Consider the following 14665-nt stretch of genomic DNA (forward strand, 5'->3'; position numbering starts at 1 on the left):
GCTGCAAATACACATATAGTTGTCCAGGCATAGGCTTCATAAATCAGCCAGCTTGTATGACCGTCCACTTTAGTGCCACAGCGTCTGGACTGTGGGATTACCTCTCACACAGAAAAGCGGCCGTGCAAAGAAGGATGGGTAAGGTCAATGTCAGCGCCCTCGTCCGCGCTGTTTTTACCCCACTGTCATGCATCAATGCGAAATGTATCACTTGCCTGTCAGTGAGTCTCTACCAGTAATTGCCACCAGCATGCAATAGTGCTTAAAAAGCCACAACAGTGGCTGACATTGACGAACGTATTTGACAGTCCACAGCACACGATATGTTAACTAAGAATAGATACTGTGTCTAGCTGTCTGTAACAGCTACCTTTACCGTATGTGACCGAAAAGGCAAAGTGCACATTTGTTTAGACTTTACATGTTGGTGCACAGCTATAGCAGTCTGCTTTATCCATTATGCAGATTACTGCACGGACAGAAAGATAGGGAATAAAAGACAGTAGTTATACTTGTGCTAATATGCTAATACAAGTGCTGCATGAATAAAGATAAGGTTAGTTATTTGCTTATTCGGAAAATGGGAGCACAGTGTGCGATTCATATTACTGTAGTTTACACGAATTTCTGTGGAACAGAGGTGCTGTAGAGACAGAAAGAAAGAGATGGAGAGACCCAGATAATGTATTTTTGTATTATTCCATACTGCAGTATTTTAGACACTGATAGTACACACATCAGCTATGAGCTCTGTCCCGGCTAGGACTTGAACCAGAACCCCGGTCAGTGCTGTGGCCTCTCCTAATTGGTTGTTTATCCCATCAGTGAACAGAGGCCAAACAACTGTCCTGCTGGATCTCAGTGTGGGTGATACAGGACGTATAGTGAACCAGAACAGTCTCAGGGCCTCCTGGGCATGTTCTTCCTGCATGAATAATTTACTTACAGCTGAATTTAGCTGTGCATGGATCAATGCAATGAGAATTCACTGAAGACACTTTCCGAGGCTTTGATCTTTTCTGCCTGTACTTAAAAGAGGTGAAAGGCAGAGTTGAGCATCTCTTTTGAAAGTTGAATTCGGGGGTTGTGGTAATAAAGAACTGACTAATTACAGGATGAGGTATACTGTGATTCCAAAGCTGAAGGCTGCATTGTGTTTCAAATGTCATATTTCCCCGTGAAGAGCAACGCTGATGAACTCTTCAGCCTCTCCCCATCTGTCTTTGGTGGTGACCTGCCCTGTGTATAATCCAGGCCGTCTATTCATGAGAGGGATTTTCTCTAAGCCGTCACCTAGCACCGAGGCCCCAACCTCCAGCCAGCCCTGCACCATATCCTGGCACGCAGCCGCTGCACTGAGCTGGGGCCCTCTCGAAGTGGAAGACTCCCTGCTGCTGAGATACAGTGAGAGAGAGAGAGAAAGAGAGAGAGAGAGAGAGAGAGAGAGAGAGAGAGCTCAGTTCACTAAAACCATTGAGCTCCAGATTAGAGTCTATATTGTTCTTCTCTTATTCCCTCTTCCTGTCTGCATGGTGTGCCTCACTTAAGCTCACAACATGTTTTCGAACTTGCAGTCTCTAGTATTATTATACGTTAGTATCATCATTAAAAAGCCAGGGTTGTCTTCATTCCTCTGTGCCATAGACCTCCATTGTTTTCCATAAGCACATAAATAAGCCAAACTGTTGCACTGGGTGACATTATGATGAACATGTGAATACCACATACACCGCCCTGCTGCTGTAAAGAGCAGTGGTTACCAACGTGGGGGTCAGGACCTCTCAAGGAGTCACAAGATTAATCTGAGAGGTCCTGAGACCATTTTTTTCATTTTTTTTCAGTTTTCTTTGTGTTACATTTTTTCAACATCACTCTGGTTAAACTGCTCAAAGCTTGCAGACCTATGCAGCTTGTGATGTGGGGTCATGAATCGCCTTTGTTTGGAGATAAAGAGGCACAAGCCAAAAAAATGTTAAGAACCACTGCACTGTGAATGAATGTGTATTAATCCTCAGCTGAAAATAGTCCCCAACAAATGCACTACTTACTGTTTTTTGAGTAATATTTGCTAAAAAACTACAGTGCCGTGCTGCTCCAGAAAAAAACACTGTGGCTTTTTAAAATCTGAATCTATATATTTGTGTTTTTAAGGGTTTACTGCAGCCAGGGCAGGAAATGTGGAAAGTATTGAGAGGCAGACTAATGCATTGTTGGGCTTTGTTGGGCTTTCTTGGAATTTGTGGCAAACAATATAAAACAATGCCAGCCTCATTCTTTATGTAATAAAGTCCATAATTAAGACAAGAAAAAGCCAACAACCATGGACTCTGCAAAGGAAAAAGAGAAGAAAAAAACTGTGTTGGAAATGTAATTGGAAGGAAAATCTGGGTGGTACTATGATAGAGTTAGTTTCCCCTTCTGCTTCCCTGTGCCTTTTTCCTCTCTGTTCTTGTGCGTGGAGCTGCTGTGCTGTGCAGCACAGCTGTGGTTGATTATTCATGGGTATCGATACAGCTGAGAGCAGTGGCGCGTTGCCATATTTAAAGATGCAGGAATGCACCTGTCTTAAAGCACTGACTGCATAGGGCGAGTGAGCTGTCCTGTGGGTTTGGTTGGTGGATTGTTTTGGAAAAGCAGTTGTGGCCTGAAGCAAAGCAGCAGACGAACAGTTTGTTAGGTCAACTAAATCTTTCTGCTAAGTCCATAATCATCAGACCTAATCTATATTTACACCTAATAATATAACAAGTGTCATTGCCTTTCCGTTCAGACCTGCTCAGTTTGAATTGCTATGCCTTTTGTAACGGCCTGGATGTGCTGACACAGCATCCTGACTTAATAACCGCTGTATGTCAAAAGCTAGTTATTCCAGAGGAAACATTGTTTTTTTTAAGCACATTAAAACACACATAGCACACACACACACACACACACACACACACACACACACACACACACACACACACATTTGTGGGCAGTATATCATGTTGCATGTGCTCGTGAGGAAGATTGTATGCGAGAGTCTTGACAGTTAAATCTGTCTGTGTGCTCCTGCATGCTTGACCTTAAAGGAGACCAGATGTGTCTCTTAAATCTTATTCATATAGCGAAATATAATGTTTTAACCCTCTGTGGCAGCTTTTTCATTATAATCGTAACAGCAGCTAAAATGTTGCCATTCTAAAAGCATAATTAGTCATCTATATATGTAAACAACCTAGTAGTGCCAACACTGGATTGTAACTTAGCTTTTACTACCAAAATGATTGGCAGGTCATTCAATACACAGGCTAACACGTTATTTATGTTTTCTGATACTGATAGGTTTGTTCATATCACTAATGCTTGTAAACACAAAAACTACATTTTCAATTATTAGCAGTTGAGAAACACACAGAATACATATATTTCATCTACATGTCAAAAAGATATACCAGTAATCGATATAGATATAAGATTTCAAGATTTGGCCTTTAATAGTGTCGTAGTTGATTTTCAGTGTACATTCATATCACATATCACTTTTTTCCATCATCACATCATTCAAAGCTCTGATTTTCTCCTTAATTGTTTTTAAAAAAAATATGGCACATATGGGGTCTGAAAATCAAATTACCTGGGAGCTGCTGGCAGGCTTGGTTGAGGGGTGTGTATGTGTGTGTGTGTGTGTGTGAGAGAGTGTGAGTGTGTGTTGGGGGGATAATATTTATAAGTTCAACACTCAACACAATGTTTTTTATTTTTTTTCCCTTGAACAGCATCTTTTCGGTATGGCAGATAGCAATCACATTTAACTTAATGAAAAAAGAATGAATTGTTAAATTAGAATTTAAAAGTGTTAATTAATTGTCAAACTCTTTTGAAACTGTCTATTGGGTTTAGAGAGAGATATATTGGTGTTTTGTGTGAGCTGTTGACAAGTCGTGCAGTTAAGCGCAGCTTGCTAAATGTCAAATAGAAAGCTTTAATTAAGGCTTCAACTAACAATCTTTTAAATTATTGATTCATTTAACAGGTATTTTCTTGATTAAATCATTTAATTGTTTGGTTTATTAAATGTAAAAATAAATAACAATTTTCAAAAGCCCAAAGTGCTGTCTTCAGATTGCTTTGTCCAGCTGACAGTCCAAAGATATTCAGTTCGCAATCATAGAAGAGAAGAAAACCAGCAAATATGCACATTTGAGTGTCTGGGTCATGAGAATTTTGGCATTTTTTCATCATAGGGTTCGTAGTTAGCTCCCTGGTTCTTCCCGTCCTTGAGCAAGACACTGAACCCTGAAGGTTAGGACAGTGCCTTGCATCACTGTCATCAGTGTTGTGAGAGTTTGAATGGGTGAATGAGAGCCACATTGTAAAGCACCTTGAATAAAAGCACATTTCCCAAAAGTCAAAATGGAACAAACAGTAACACTACACATGCAGGGGGATGTTATGAAACTGTCACGTAGGCTGGTTCTGGTCCCTAGGCTGAGAGTTTCAGTTGTCTGTTTGTGATTAATTGAAACTTAATTGTGGTCAACAGAAACCAGATTTCTTCTGAATAGAACTGTTGCAGCTTTATGTTCACTCCTGGGGTTCATCCTGCAGGTGTGTGTACCCAGAGGTACAAAAGATATTTGTCTAGTGGTGATGTCTCATAGATCTATTATGTCTCATATAATTTGACTGTACACACCCTGGCCAGGGAGGATTTGTGCCAGAACTGAACATCTTCACCTCTTTTCTTCTTTAACGGGATGTTGTTCCTAGTGCAACTCCACCCTTACATCGCCCGGGCATGCAGGCAGTTGTTTGTGCACTTATCTTTGTACACTTACAAGAAATCTCATAAATCCATGTCATTTGTCAACCAGAACATCCAACTCAAAGCCATTGTTAAGAAGTCTGGCTCTCTTAGTGAAGTGTTTACACAGCTCGTGTCCCTCGTTTTTTGTGCAAATATGTTGCACTTGTACAGTATGATAAGCTAATAGACAGAGGCCCGGAGCTATTATGATGACACTATAATGTGGACTGCAGTAAATGAAATCAGTGGGAAAATAAAAGCGCAGTAGTTTTGTTTTTTTTGTAGGACATGGGGTGGGGTTAGTGTGCAGCGAAGACTGCAGGGAAAACTGATTTTCTGTCACAAGGCTCTGTCACCCACTCTGCTGCAGACTGCACTAATAAGCAATAGATTCATTCTTGTTTTTGTGTGTTAATATCATTCTTGCTTTTTACTGTGTTGACTTGTGAGAAAAGAAAAACAAATAAAAAATAAATGTCAATAAAATAGTCTATGCGATAACATCTCACTTTTCAGATGCTTATCTGGAATTTTTAAATTAGTAAAAAAAACTCTTGACATTTAACTGTCAGCCTTCATAAATAAACAAATCATTAAGTTCGGGGTGGTTTCACTGCGGCAACACCTTTGCATGTCTGTACAAAGATGCTTTTGCGAAATGGTTGCCATTATAAACACTTACATAAGTTCCTTTAAAAGCAATTATCCACTTTTTCCCAGGTTGCTCTTAGGTCATGGCTATTAGTTAAAAACTGATGGCAATTATGTGTGAACACCTATGTGTTTGCCTCTAAAGAGGTTACAGCTAAACTGACAGCAGCAACCCTCAGGCCAGAGAAAAGAGGGCTAGGACAGGCTTTGGGAGTTAAGCAATTAGATAATTCTTGTGCGTAGTGCAAACAAGTCAAGCTCACACCCATATTGTTGGGAAAAAGTCAGTGTGGCAAAGTTGTGGAGCCGGGTCAGGACAGAGAATTAGACATGTTACAGCATTGGCTTCCAATTATCTGTCAGTATGAAGGGAGGATCCTCTGGGGTTTCACCAAACCCTCTATTCAGGTAGATTCTTTGATCTGTGTAAATTAGTCTCACCTTATTCCAGAGAACATCAGGAACATAATTTGTTTCCAGGCTATGTTTCCTGCCTTGTTGTGCTGCAGCTAGTCCATGGAATAGAAGACTGTATTCTGCCTGAACTTGCAGCGAGGAGCTCCTTCATGGTTGAAATCCACGAAAAAGTTGTTCCATGGGGTGAGGAGTTAAAGTGGATTATATACGATATGAAGTTGTAGTCTGTAAATGACTCACAAAGATCCCCTGACACCCATGAAGCTTATAGAAGCTTTATCCCTGTGAGTATGTATAAACATACTACGGTTGCAAGAACTATAATTAAGAGGCAGATGTCTGGGTTAAGACAGAGAACATTCATCAAACTCAGAGATTACATTTCCTTGTGCCTACATCCTCTCATCATCACTGTTAATGCTTTTTTATTCAATCTGTTCCAAACATGCATTACATGCCAGGATTTGACAAGCGTGTACCAACTGATAACGTGCTGCACTGGCCTAAAAATATCATTACATTTATTCATGCAAACAATTGTAAGATAATTTAATAACATTGTTTCTATTGCCTAAATACATTTCATTATTTGTCAGTTAATTAGTACAACATTAAATGAGAATGTGTGACACTTGACGCCCGTTTAGCTCAGTCAGTAGAGCTGGAAACCCATATACGCAGCGGCCCGGGTTCGAGTCCAACCTGCATGTCATCCCCTCTCTCTCTGCCCCCATTTCCTGTCTATCTTCAGCTGTCTCTCTATCAAAATAAAGGCATAAAGGCCAAAAATAATACATTAAAAAAAACACTCATTGTCTAGGAATAATTACCAGTTAGTGTAACAATGTGAGTTCATGGAATACTCACAGTATTTGCTTTACATACATATATACATATATACTGGCAACAAATTTCATAATGAATGAATAATATCCCATTTCATCCCATTAACATCTGCATTGTATTGCATATTTAACAGCATCTAGTAGTTGTGACATTATCAGCTATACATTATAAATGTTTACTGTTCGCAAGTTGAATAACCTCGAGGAATGTTTCTTCTCTTGAAGCTCCCAGATTCGGATCAAAGCTTTCTGTATTTCCTCCCTTGAAGTGAAGGAGGATTTCATAAATGGAAAATGCTCAGCGAGAGCTATCTCCAACGACTTTCAAAGCCTTTAGATAAAGGCGAGCTTTGCAGGCTGATAAAGAGACAGGAGGGAATGACCAGTAATTTAGGATGCAGTCCTCATATTTCATAGAGAAGATGACCTTTTTTGGTCACTGATGTCATATTTCACAAAGTGAAGGTCTGAAGTTCAGCTTAAACCAACCGGGTTTATTGGAAGGGACATTTTAAAGTAGACCTCGAAAACTCTGTGCTGTTATAGATTTTATGTGTTTAAAAATATTTTATAACAATCAACACAATAAAGATAGACGACCCTACAGGATCACTTCACAGGTTGATACAGCAGATATAGTACAAATTCATGCAAACACACACACACAAACACACACACACACACACACACAGACACACACACAGACACACACAGGCTGTATTGTTTCACATTAATACAAATTCAACAATTAAAGTAACAACAAGCATTGGATTGTGAAAATGTTGATCTCCTGACCTTTTATCTTTTATTATCAGACCAAAATGAATAATAATTCTACAGAACATTAAGCTGTAAACTTATATTCTTGTTTGTGTTGCTGTCGGATCAGTGTGATCATGATAAATTAGATGGAGGGTCCTCATTTACAGTTAACATAAACATAGCTAATGTTACCTGTTTCCAAAACTATTCAATAACAATATACTAAATTAAAATGTTCTAATCCATCACAAAAAAACATCACCAAAACCTCTTTAAGAATAAATAGAACAATGACAAATACTGTCCTCTGTATTAGCTACTAGCAATATTAGCTCACTCACTAACGGTCAGTGATAATGGTGGTCGACTTGGGAAAACGTCTGTGGTCACTTAGCAACACCAGCATTCCTCCTGCTCGGCCTGTTGGTGTCTGTGTCCTGTCTGGGTTAGGAGGGCTATATTTAAGTGTGGCCATGCTGGAGGAACATAAAGCAGAGAAATCATCCGCCAGTGAACGATGATACTGCTGGACGTCTCTGTGCACAGTTTACATGATTGAGTGAGCCAGGAATTAATCTGCATGCACTTCCGATTGCAGGCTGGTGGCACGGTTACCATGGACACAAGATGGCTTGAGAAGATGGGATGATGGAGGACAAATGTGTGTGTGGTTGTGTTATGGATATGGATACAGGTCATGGAGGGCATTAGTTTGAGCAGAGAAATGAAATGAGCATTGACCTTGGTGCGTTGTCTCGTCAGCGGAGACCCCCGAGCAGCCAGACGGTGGGCTCCGGAGCCGCTTTACCTCCCGGCTCGATCCTTTTCACAAGGCTGCATCATTAGCAAGCCACACACGTGTCTCTGTGGAGTCTGGGGAGGCTATAGATTACAGAGCATCATGACATTCAATCGATGACCTACTAGAGTCGTACCCACCCGGTTTTTTTTTTCCTCTCACCGAAGCCTCACATTGCTCACCATTTCACATGTCAGTGCCACACATGCTTCTTCCCATCAGGCGCCTCCTATCTGGCCAACATTATTGGAAGAATCCATTCTGAAAGTAAATCATGGCCCCGGCTTGTACACTGTATAATTGCACATTGAGGACTGGGGTATGGTGCTGTCATGGAGCAGACGTTATATAGACGCCTATAGGGATCCATGGGAGGAACCGCTCTGGACTCTGAGGTCTGATTTATCAAAGCTGTCAGTGGCCTCATTTCATACGAGCAGCCGAGGCTGAATGGGTGTTTGTCCTGCATGTAGCCAGATGTATTGATCCTTGAATCTGTTATCATGTAACACTTCCTGTTTTACTATTGCCTGCACTCATGAGAATGAATTGTAATGGCCCTATTAAAATATCTTTATAGTCTTTAGACTAAGAGCCTTGTTTTAGAAAAAGGAACATGACAAATTTGTGTCCTCACAAACATTTAAGAAAATATGTGTAAGTGATAATGAAGTGAAATAAATGAATGAACACATCAGATGTAGGTAGGTTGAGCATTATATTAGGGTACCTCCAGTAACCCATACATGCTCTGGTATATCCTATATACCCCGGTTCTACAAAACAGGTTAATCTATGAATTAAATGGTAAATGGACCTGTACTTGTATAGCGCCTTTCTAGTCTTCCGACCACTCAAGGCGCTTTTACACTATGTGCCACATTCGCCCTTTCACACACATTTACACACCGATGTACGGGAGCAATGTGGGGTTCAGTGTCTTGTCGAGGATACTTTGACATGTGGCAGGAGGAGCCGGGGATCGAACCAACAACCTTCTGATTAGGGGACGACCCGCTCTGCACCACAATTAAAGGTCCAGTGTGTAATATTTAGGAGGCTCTATTGGCAGAAATCTAATATAATATGCATAACTATATTTTCATTAGTCTATAGTCACCTGAATATATAATCATCACCCCCCAAAAAATATATATGTATATATATGTATACACCATAATAATAATAAACCCTAAAAGTTTTACCATATTACTATTTAAAGTATTTATTTAGTGTGTTTGTCAGGGATGAGCATAACAACAGTTCAATGTACGCAAGCAGTTGCCAGTTTATTAGGTACACCTAGCTAAACCTAATGCAGTGTAATACATCCTATGGTAACAGTCCTGCAATAAATCCGCCCTTCATGAAAGGGATAATGTCAGTTTTTGTGGAAGCTGTTTTAGAGAGGTGTTAATTCAACTGTATGGTCCTTTTGGAGGATGTTATGATGCTGTTGAACTGTATTTGATCACACAGAGAGGTGTTTCCGTTATTTAGCCTTCTCTCAGTGATATAAATGGTAGACTTTGATACAAAAATTGTCAAAACTAAATAGTTTGAGGAACTTATGGGTGAAAATAAAAAAAATAAATGAATCAGAAGCAGTGTAACATAGTCCCTAAAGCTGTGTGTTTAAGGGTTAATCACAGGATCAGAGTTCAAGCTTGTAATTTGATGTCTGGTTGCTGAGAGATTCCACTGAGTAAGTTACACTTTCCAGTACATCGTATAGTTTAAACAGGGTGTTGTCTGACTCAAATTTTATTTGCTATGAGCAACAAAGGCTTTATAGAATGATACGCAACCACACCTCAAAGTTTTCCCTGCGCTCCTTTGGTATTTACTGCTGGTTGCATAAGTGATCACACTGTGGGATCTTTGGAATTTGAACAACTGAAAATAATTTGATCATTAAAATGGTATTTGATTATTTACCAGTCACCTCCAAGATATATCTTTCATCATTCTGTCAGATTCTGGAGATAAATCAACTAAATCATTATGGGTGCCATAAAACTCTAACTGTGAGCCTTGTCATTTGAAAGTACCAAGCCCAAGAACATTAGTCTATGTGGATGTGTGCATGCTGTGTCCGCAGGCACAGTAATGGGAAAACATTCAGCCAGCTCGCGTGCAAGCATAACTCCCAGACATACCTCACAAGGCAGGGAGTGTTAGTTGGCAAGCACTGCAGAAATGCCTATTGTTCAACAGACAAAAATTGTATGAGAAAATGTCTGTTTGATGTGAGACACTACACTTTCCCCCCCTCAGTGTTGCACTGCAATATCCTCTTAAATCACAGTTTTTCATGAATCACAGAATACGTAGTTGTTTTAGTAGTAGTTTTTTATTTTTTATGAATTGAATTAATTTCATTTCATTTAAACAACTCTACTTAAGTGCCACTGTAGTTAATCATTTAGTCAATCCTGACTTAATACAATGACATAATTACCTTATGTTTGTTAGTCAATTGGATTGGAGGAATCATTACTAATACGTTGAGAAATTGGGCAAATACAAAATACAGATCATTCAGTCTTTATTTTAAATGTGTCATGATCATGATTTCATCATTATGTGTGATTTGTTTACTTTCTATTTTAGTTTTAGTTTTACCTCCAAAAACAGAAACCACTCTGTATATTGCAGCAATTTCAGTTGGCTTTTTTGGCTGAACTAATACATCTGTAACCCCTGCACAGTTTTTGATTTATTAGAGTAAGATTGCAGAGGATATGTGTGGCAATAAACAGATGTCAGTGAGTTGACACAGGCTCCAACCCTCCTGCTGTCTTTGTCCTTGTAAGGAGACTCCGGGTGTGTTCGTTTGACTGAGTCACACCAAAGGTACAGGAAAACCAGAACCATAGCTATGGCTGAGAGGCCAGATAGAATACCTTTGGTAAGCTGTAGTGTCATCGTTGTTTGGATTAGCCATTATAATTTGGATGGTCGGCGGTTTTCCATTTGACTTTTATAGATTGCTGAATGGTAACGGCTCCAGATGATGTGGAAGCAGCTGCCGCTTTGTTCTTTCAATGATTCCATTACCTTTGATAGATGACATAAATAACATTGACACATTGTTGACACAGGGAAGGCTTTCCCTCCATCAGTAGGTCGATTTAATGACATCCAGTTATCACCCACAGCATTAAAAGAGAGGCCTTGGTGGTTTCTTCAGGAAGTGACAACACGCGATGCAGATGCTGTGACAGACGGATTTGTGTCTGCAGAGGATGTGATGCAGTTGTGAACTCCACTGACCTTAGCCAGAGTCCTGCGGCAGACAGGCGGAGTGTTGTGGACACAGTAAAGCAGCGCTGCCAGCGTTTTTTAGAACAAGGCTTCAATCACAGTGCAAGCTGGCACGCCCTGCCAAGGAATACTTCTCTTTAATTAGACAGTGTACATTCAGTGAGTCCTGAATGGAAACAAGCTGAGTTTTGTTGAGAAAGTGAACCTCTAGTGACGCATGTTGTGAAACAAAGTGACTTCTGGCTGTGTTTGTGTTTCTCCATGGTAAAGGCTATGGGTAAGCTACAGTTATGTCCCAGAATTCACCAGTGGTCATCGTATATCAGCTTTCTCCCTTCAAGAAAACACATATATGGTCAGGCATGTGCTACTTATACTAGTACACACAAATCTTCCCACTGGCTCAGGCTGACCCAGTCTCCCTCTCTCTCTCTCTCTCTCTCTCTCTCTCTCTCTCTCTCTCTCTCTCTCTCTCTCACACACACACACACACAGAAAACCCCCCACTGTGTCTCATCATCACATGGGTGTCTGTGTAGTTACCTCATATTACTGAATGAGCTCTTTATCCAATCGGAACATCAAACTCTGTTTTGGGAAGCATCCGTGACTCAGCATGCTGGCTATCTCATATCTTAGGAGACTGAAGCAGTACGGGCTGAGCGTTGTGTGCCGTGTGTGCAGTACATACTGCAGGGCAATTAAAAAAGGCTCCTAATTTTGTTTTTACATAGCTGCCATGGTGCAGATGAGTAATATGATCCGTCAGGAGAGGGAAAGAGAACTGTGTTGCTAATCATGGCTTGCAGCCAGCGGGGTGGTCTGGCACTTTATTTTTAGCCATGCTAGCGGCGTGACTCGAGGGATGGTTCGTCCGCCGATTGGTCAGTTTGTTGGTTGTTCGGTCCATCACACGATATCAATAGCAATTGGATTGATTGCCATATAATTTGATACAAACAGTCATGCCCCCCCCCGAGGATGAATTATAATCACTTTTGTTATCCCCAGACATTCCAATCAGCATCTGCTGTACTGATGCTGCCGCATGCTAAAAAGCTAAACCAGTGGTTCTCAAACTTTTTCTGAGGTGACCCACTTCATAGGCCGAAAAAGGTTCATGCCCCACCGCACAATATTTTATCATCTTTACCAATGATAGGCTAAGTAACTAATGAAAAAGGATCCAAGTTGAATTTTAGTTAAATAAGTGATGATAGCATGATAGCATCAGCAAACTCTTGCTTGTTTATTTTCCTTGCAGAAAATCACATTCCTTTCATTAGTTTCACTTCATATTTTCCCCTGGCCATCCCCACTGCAGTGGCCCTGTGCCCCACCAGGGGGACCTACAGTATAGAGAACCACTGCACTAAAGTAATATGGTGAACATGTAAACATCATACTTCTCTAATGTCATTCTGGGGATGTTAGCATGCTGATGTTAGCTTTTAGCTTAGAGGGCCGTATTTTAACCATTAATATGAGCTGCTTGTTGTAGTGTGACTTATTTGCTCAACTGGCGACTATGATGTGATAAATAATTCAGTCTACCTTATCTTCAATAAATATTGGAATTTCTACTAATGGCTCTGCACAAAGGCTGGTAGCATTACGTAAAGCTCTGTCTCTGTAGTTTTTATCTCTGTCAAAAGCATGAATGACAATTTCACTTGCTTTGAATTATGAGTGCCAGTGAGATCCTGTGAACAGATTCCCCACTCCTGAGACTTCACGAAGAAAGATGCAGTTAGCATGAAGGAATTTAGGCTGCGGCAGAGACACTCCACCCTTTCTGGGTGTGTTAAAGCTCAAATGTCCTTCTGCAGTGACTCAAAGGTTCAAAAACTATTCATGAGTAATGTTTGATGTGTTTGGAAAAGGATGGACCTCCATTCTAGTTTATTGAGGCAGTGGGGTTGTAAAGATCACCGTACAAAAGAGGAAAGAGACAAAAGATTGAAAATAGGGGGAGGGGGGATGGGATGGGTGTGAACCCACACTGTCAAGGGCATTTTGTAATCGGAGATGGGAGTATTATCCCCACAAAAGTACCATCAACCTGTCTAGCGGCCCCCAAGGGACCAGGCCCAGCAGTAACTGACCCACCTCTATGCTCTGTGTTGCAGATGGGAGGAAGAGCTGTCCAAACGACAGCAGCTGGAGTCCACGGTGGAATCCATGCAGCAGGTTGGGAAACATAAACAATAAAATGTATTCCACAGACATGTTCATCCACATCTATGAAGTCATGCCAAGGGTCATTTAACACATGCAGACGAGGAGCACAAATAAAATCTGAGTGTGGCATTTTCAAAACTGCTACTACAGCACACGCATCAACATTTATAGCTCAGTTTTTTAATGGTCTTTCATTCAGAGCCGGACTTGAAGCTGCTACAGCCAGGAGGATGTGTGTCAGATTAGAAAAACCACATTACAAACCCATCAAGAGGAGTCTGTTGGCCTAGATATAGATATGAACATCAAATATCACCAGCAGCCTACCATTATGTTTCTGTTCAGAGCAGGCAGAGGAAATAGATTTAGAGGCAAAATCAATTTAAAGTGTCACACCTTAAGGCTATATCACAACACGTACACCATCCCAGCTGGTGTGAGTACCTCATATAGTCGGCATCCCGCCCTCTCTCTGCTTTTGCACAAATCGATCTGTGACAGCATGCGTGTTTGTCTTGGATTCTGGGTCAGCAAAAATGCCAGATAGAGAGGTGGAGTGCCATCCCCCCTGGGGGCTTTAACCTTTTTGGAGCACTCACACAGATGTTGTTGTGTATGGAAGACATGGAAATCTGTTCAAAGATTGTAAATTCAGTGCAAACAGCCATTTATTGTTAAGGGCTCTGAGCCAAAGGGCTGTTACCATGTGCTGACTTAATACAGAAGCAAAAACTGGCACTCTTCTAGTGACAGAATAAAATCGACAGGGTTAGTCATCTTTCAGTCTTAAAGGCATACTATGCAAGATTTTTACCTTAATATAACAGCTTTGAAGTAATTTCAATGGTAAACGAACTTGTTGTATAGCGAATCATCAAGCAACGCTTGGGAGGGACGCCACTGACAGAACCAGCATTGCAAGTCTGAAGATGGCGCCCCGCCTAATATCGTGGG

At 40.8% G+C, this 14665-nt stretch overlaps 1 protein-coding gene across 2 annotated transcripts in view; it reads left to right on the forward strand.

Moving 5' to 3' along the window:
- Window positions 1–14665, forward strand: part of iffo2b (intermediate filament family orphan 2b) — a 28106-nt gene that overhangs the window by 4424 nt on the left and 9017 nt on the right. For both annotated transcript variants that reach the window (XM_051416101.1, XM_051416102.1), the window contains exon 2: window positions 13660–13720. In XM_051416101.1, coding sequence (XP_051272061.1) covers window positions 13660–13720 — 61 coding nt within the window. The remainder of the gene's footprint in view (window positions 1–13659; window positions 13721–14665) is intronic.

Source organism: Dicentrarchus labrax, unplaced genomic scaffold (genome assembly GCF_905237075.1).
Source record: "Dicentrarchus labrax unplaced genomic scaffold, dlabrax2021, whole genome shotgun sequence".
Taxonomy (NCBI): domain Eukaryota; kingdom Metazoa; phylum Chordata; class Actinopteri; family Moronidae; genus Dicentrarchus; species Dicentrarchus labrax.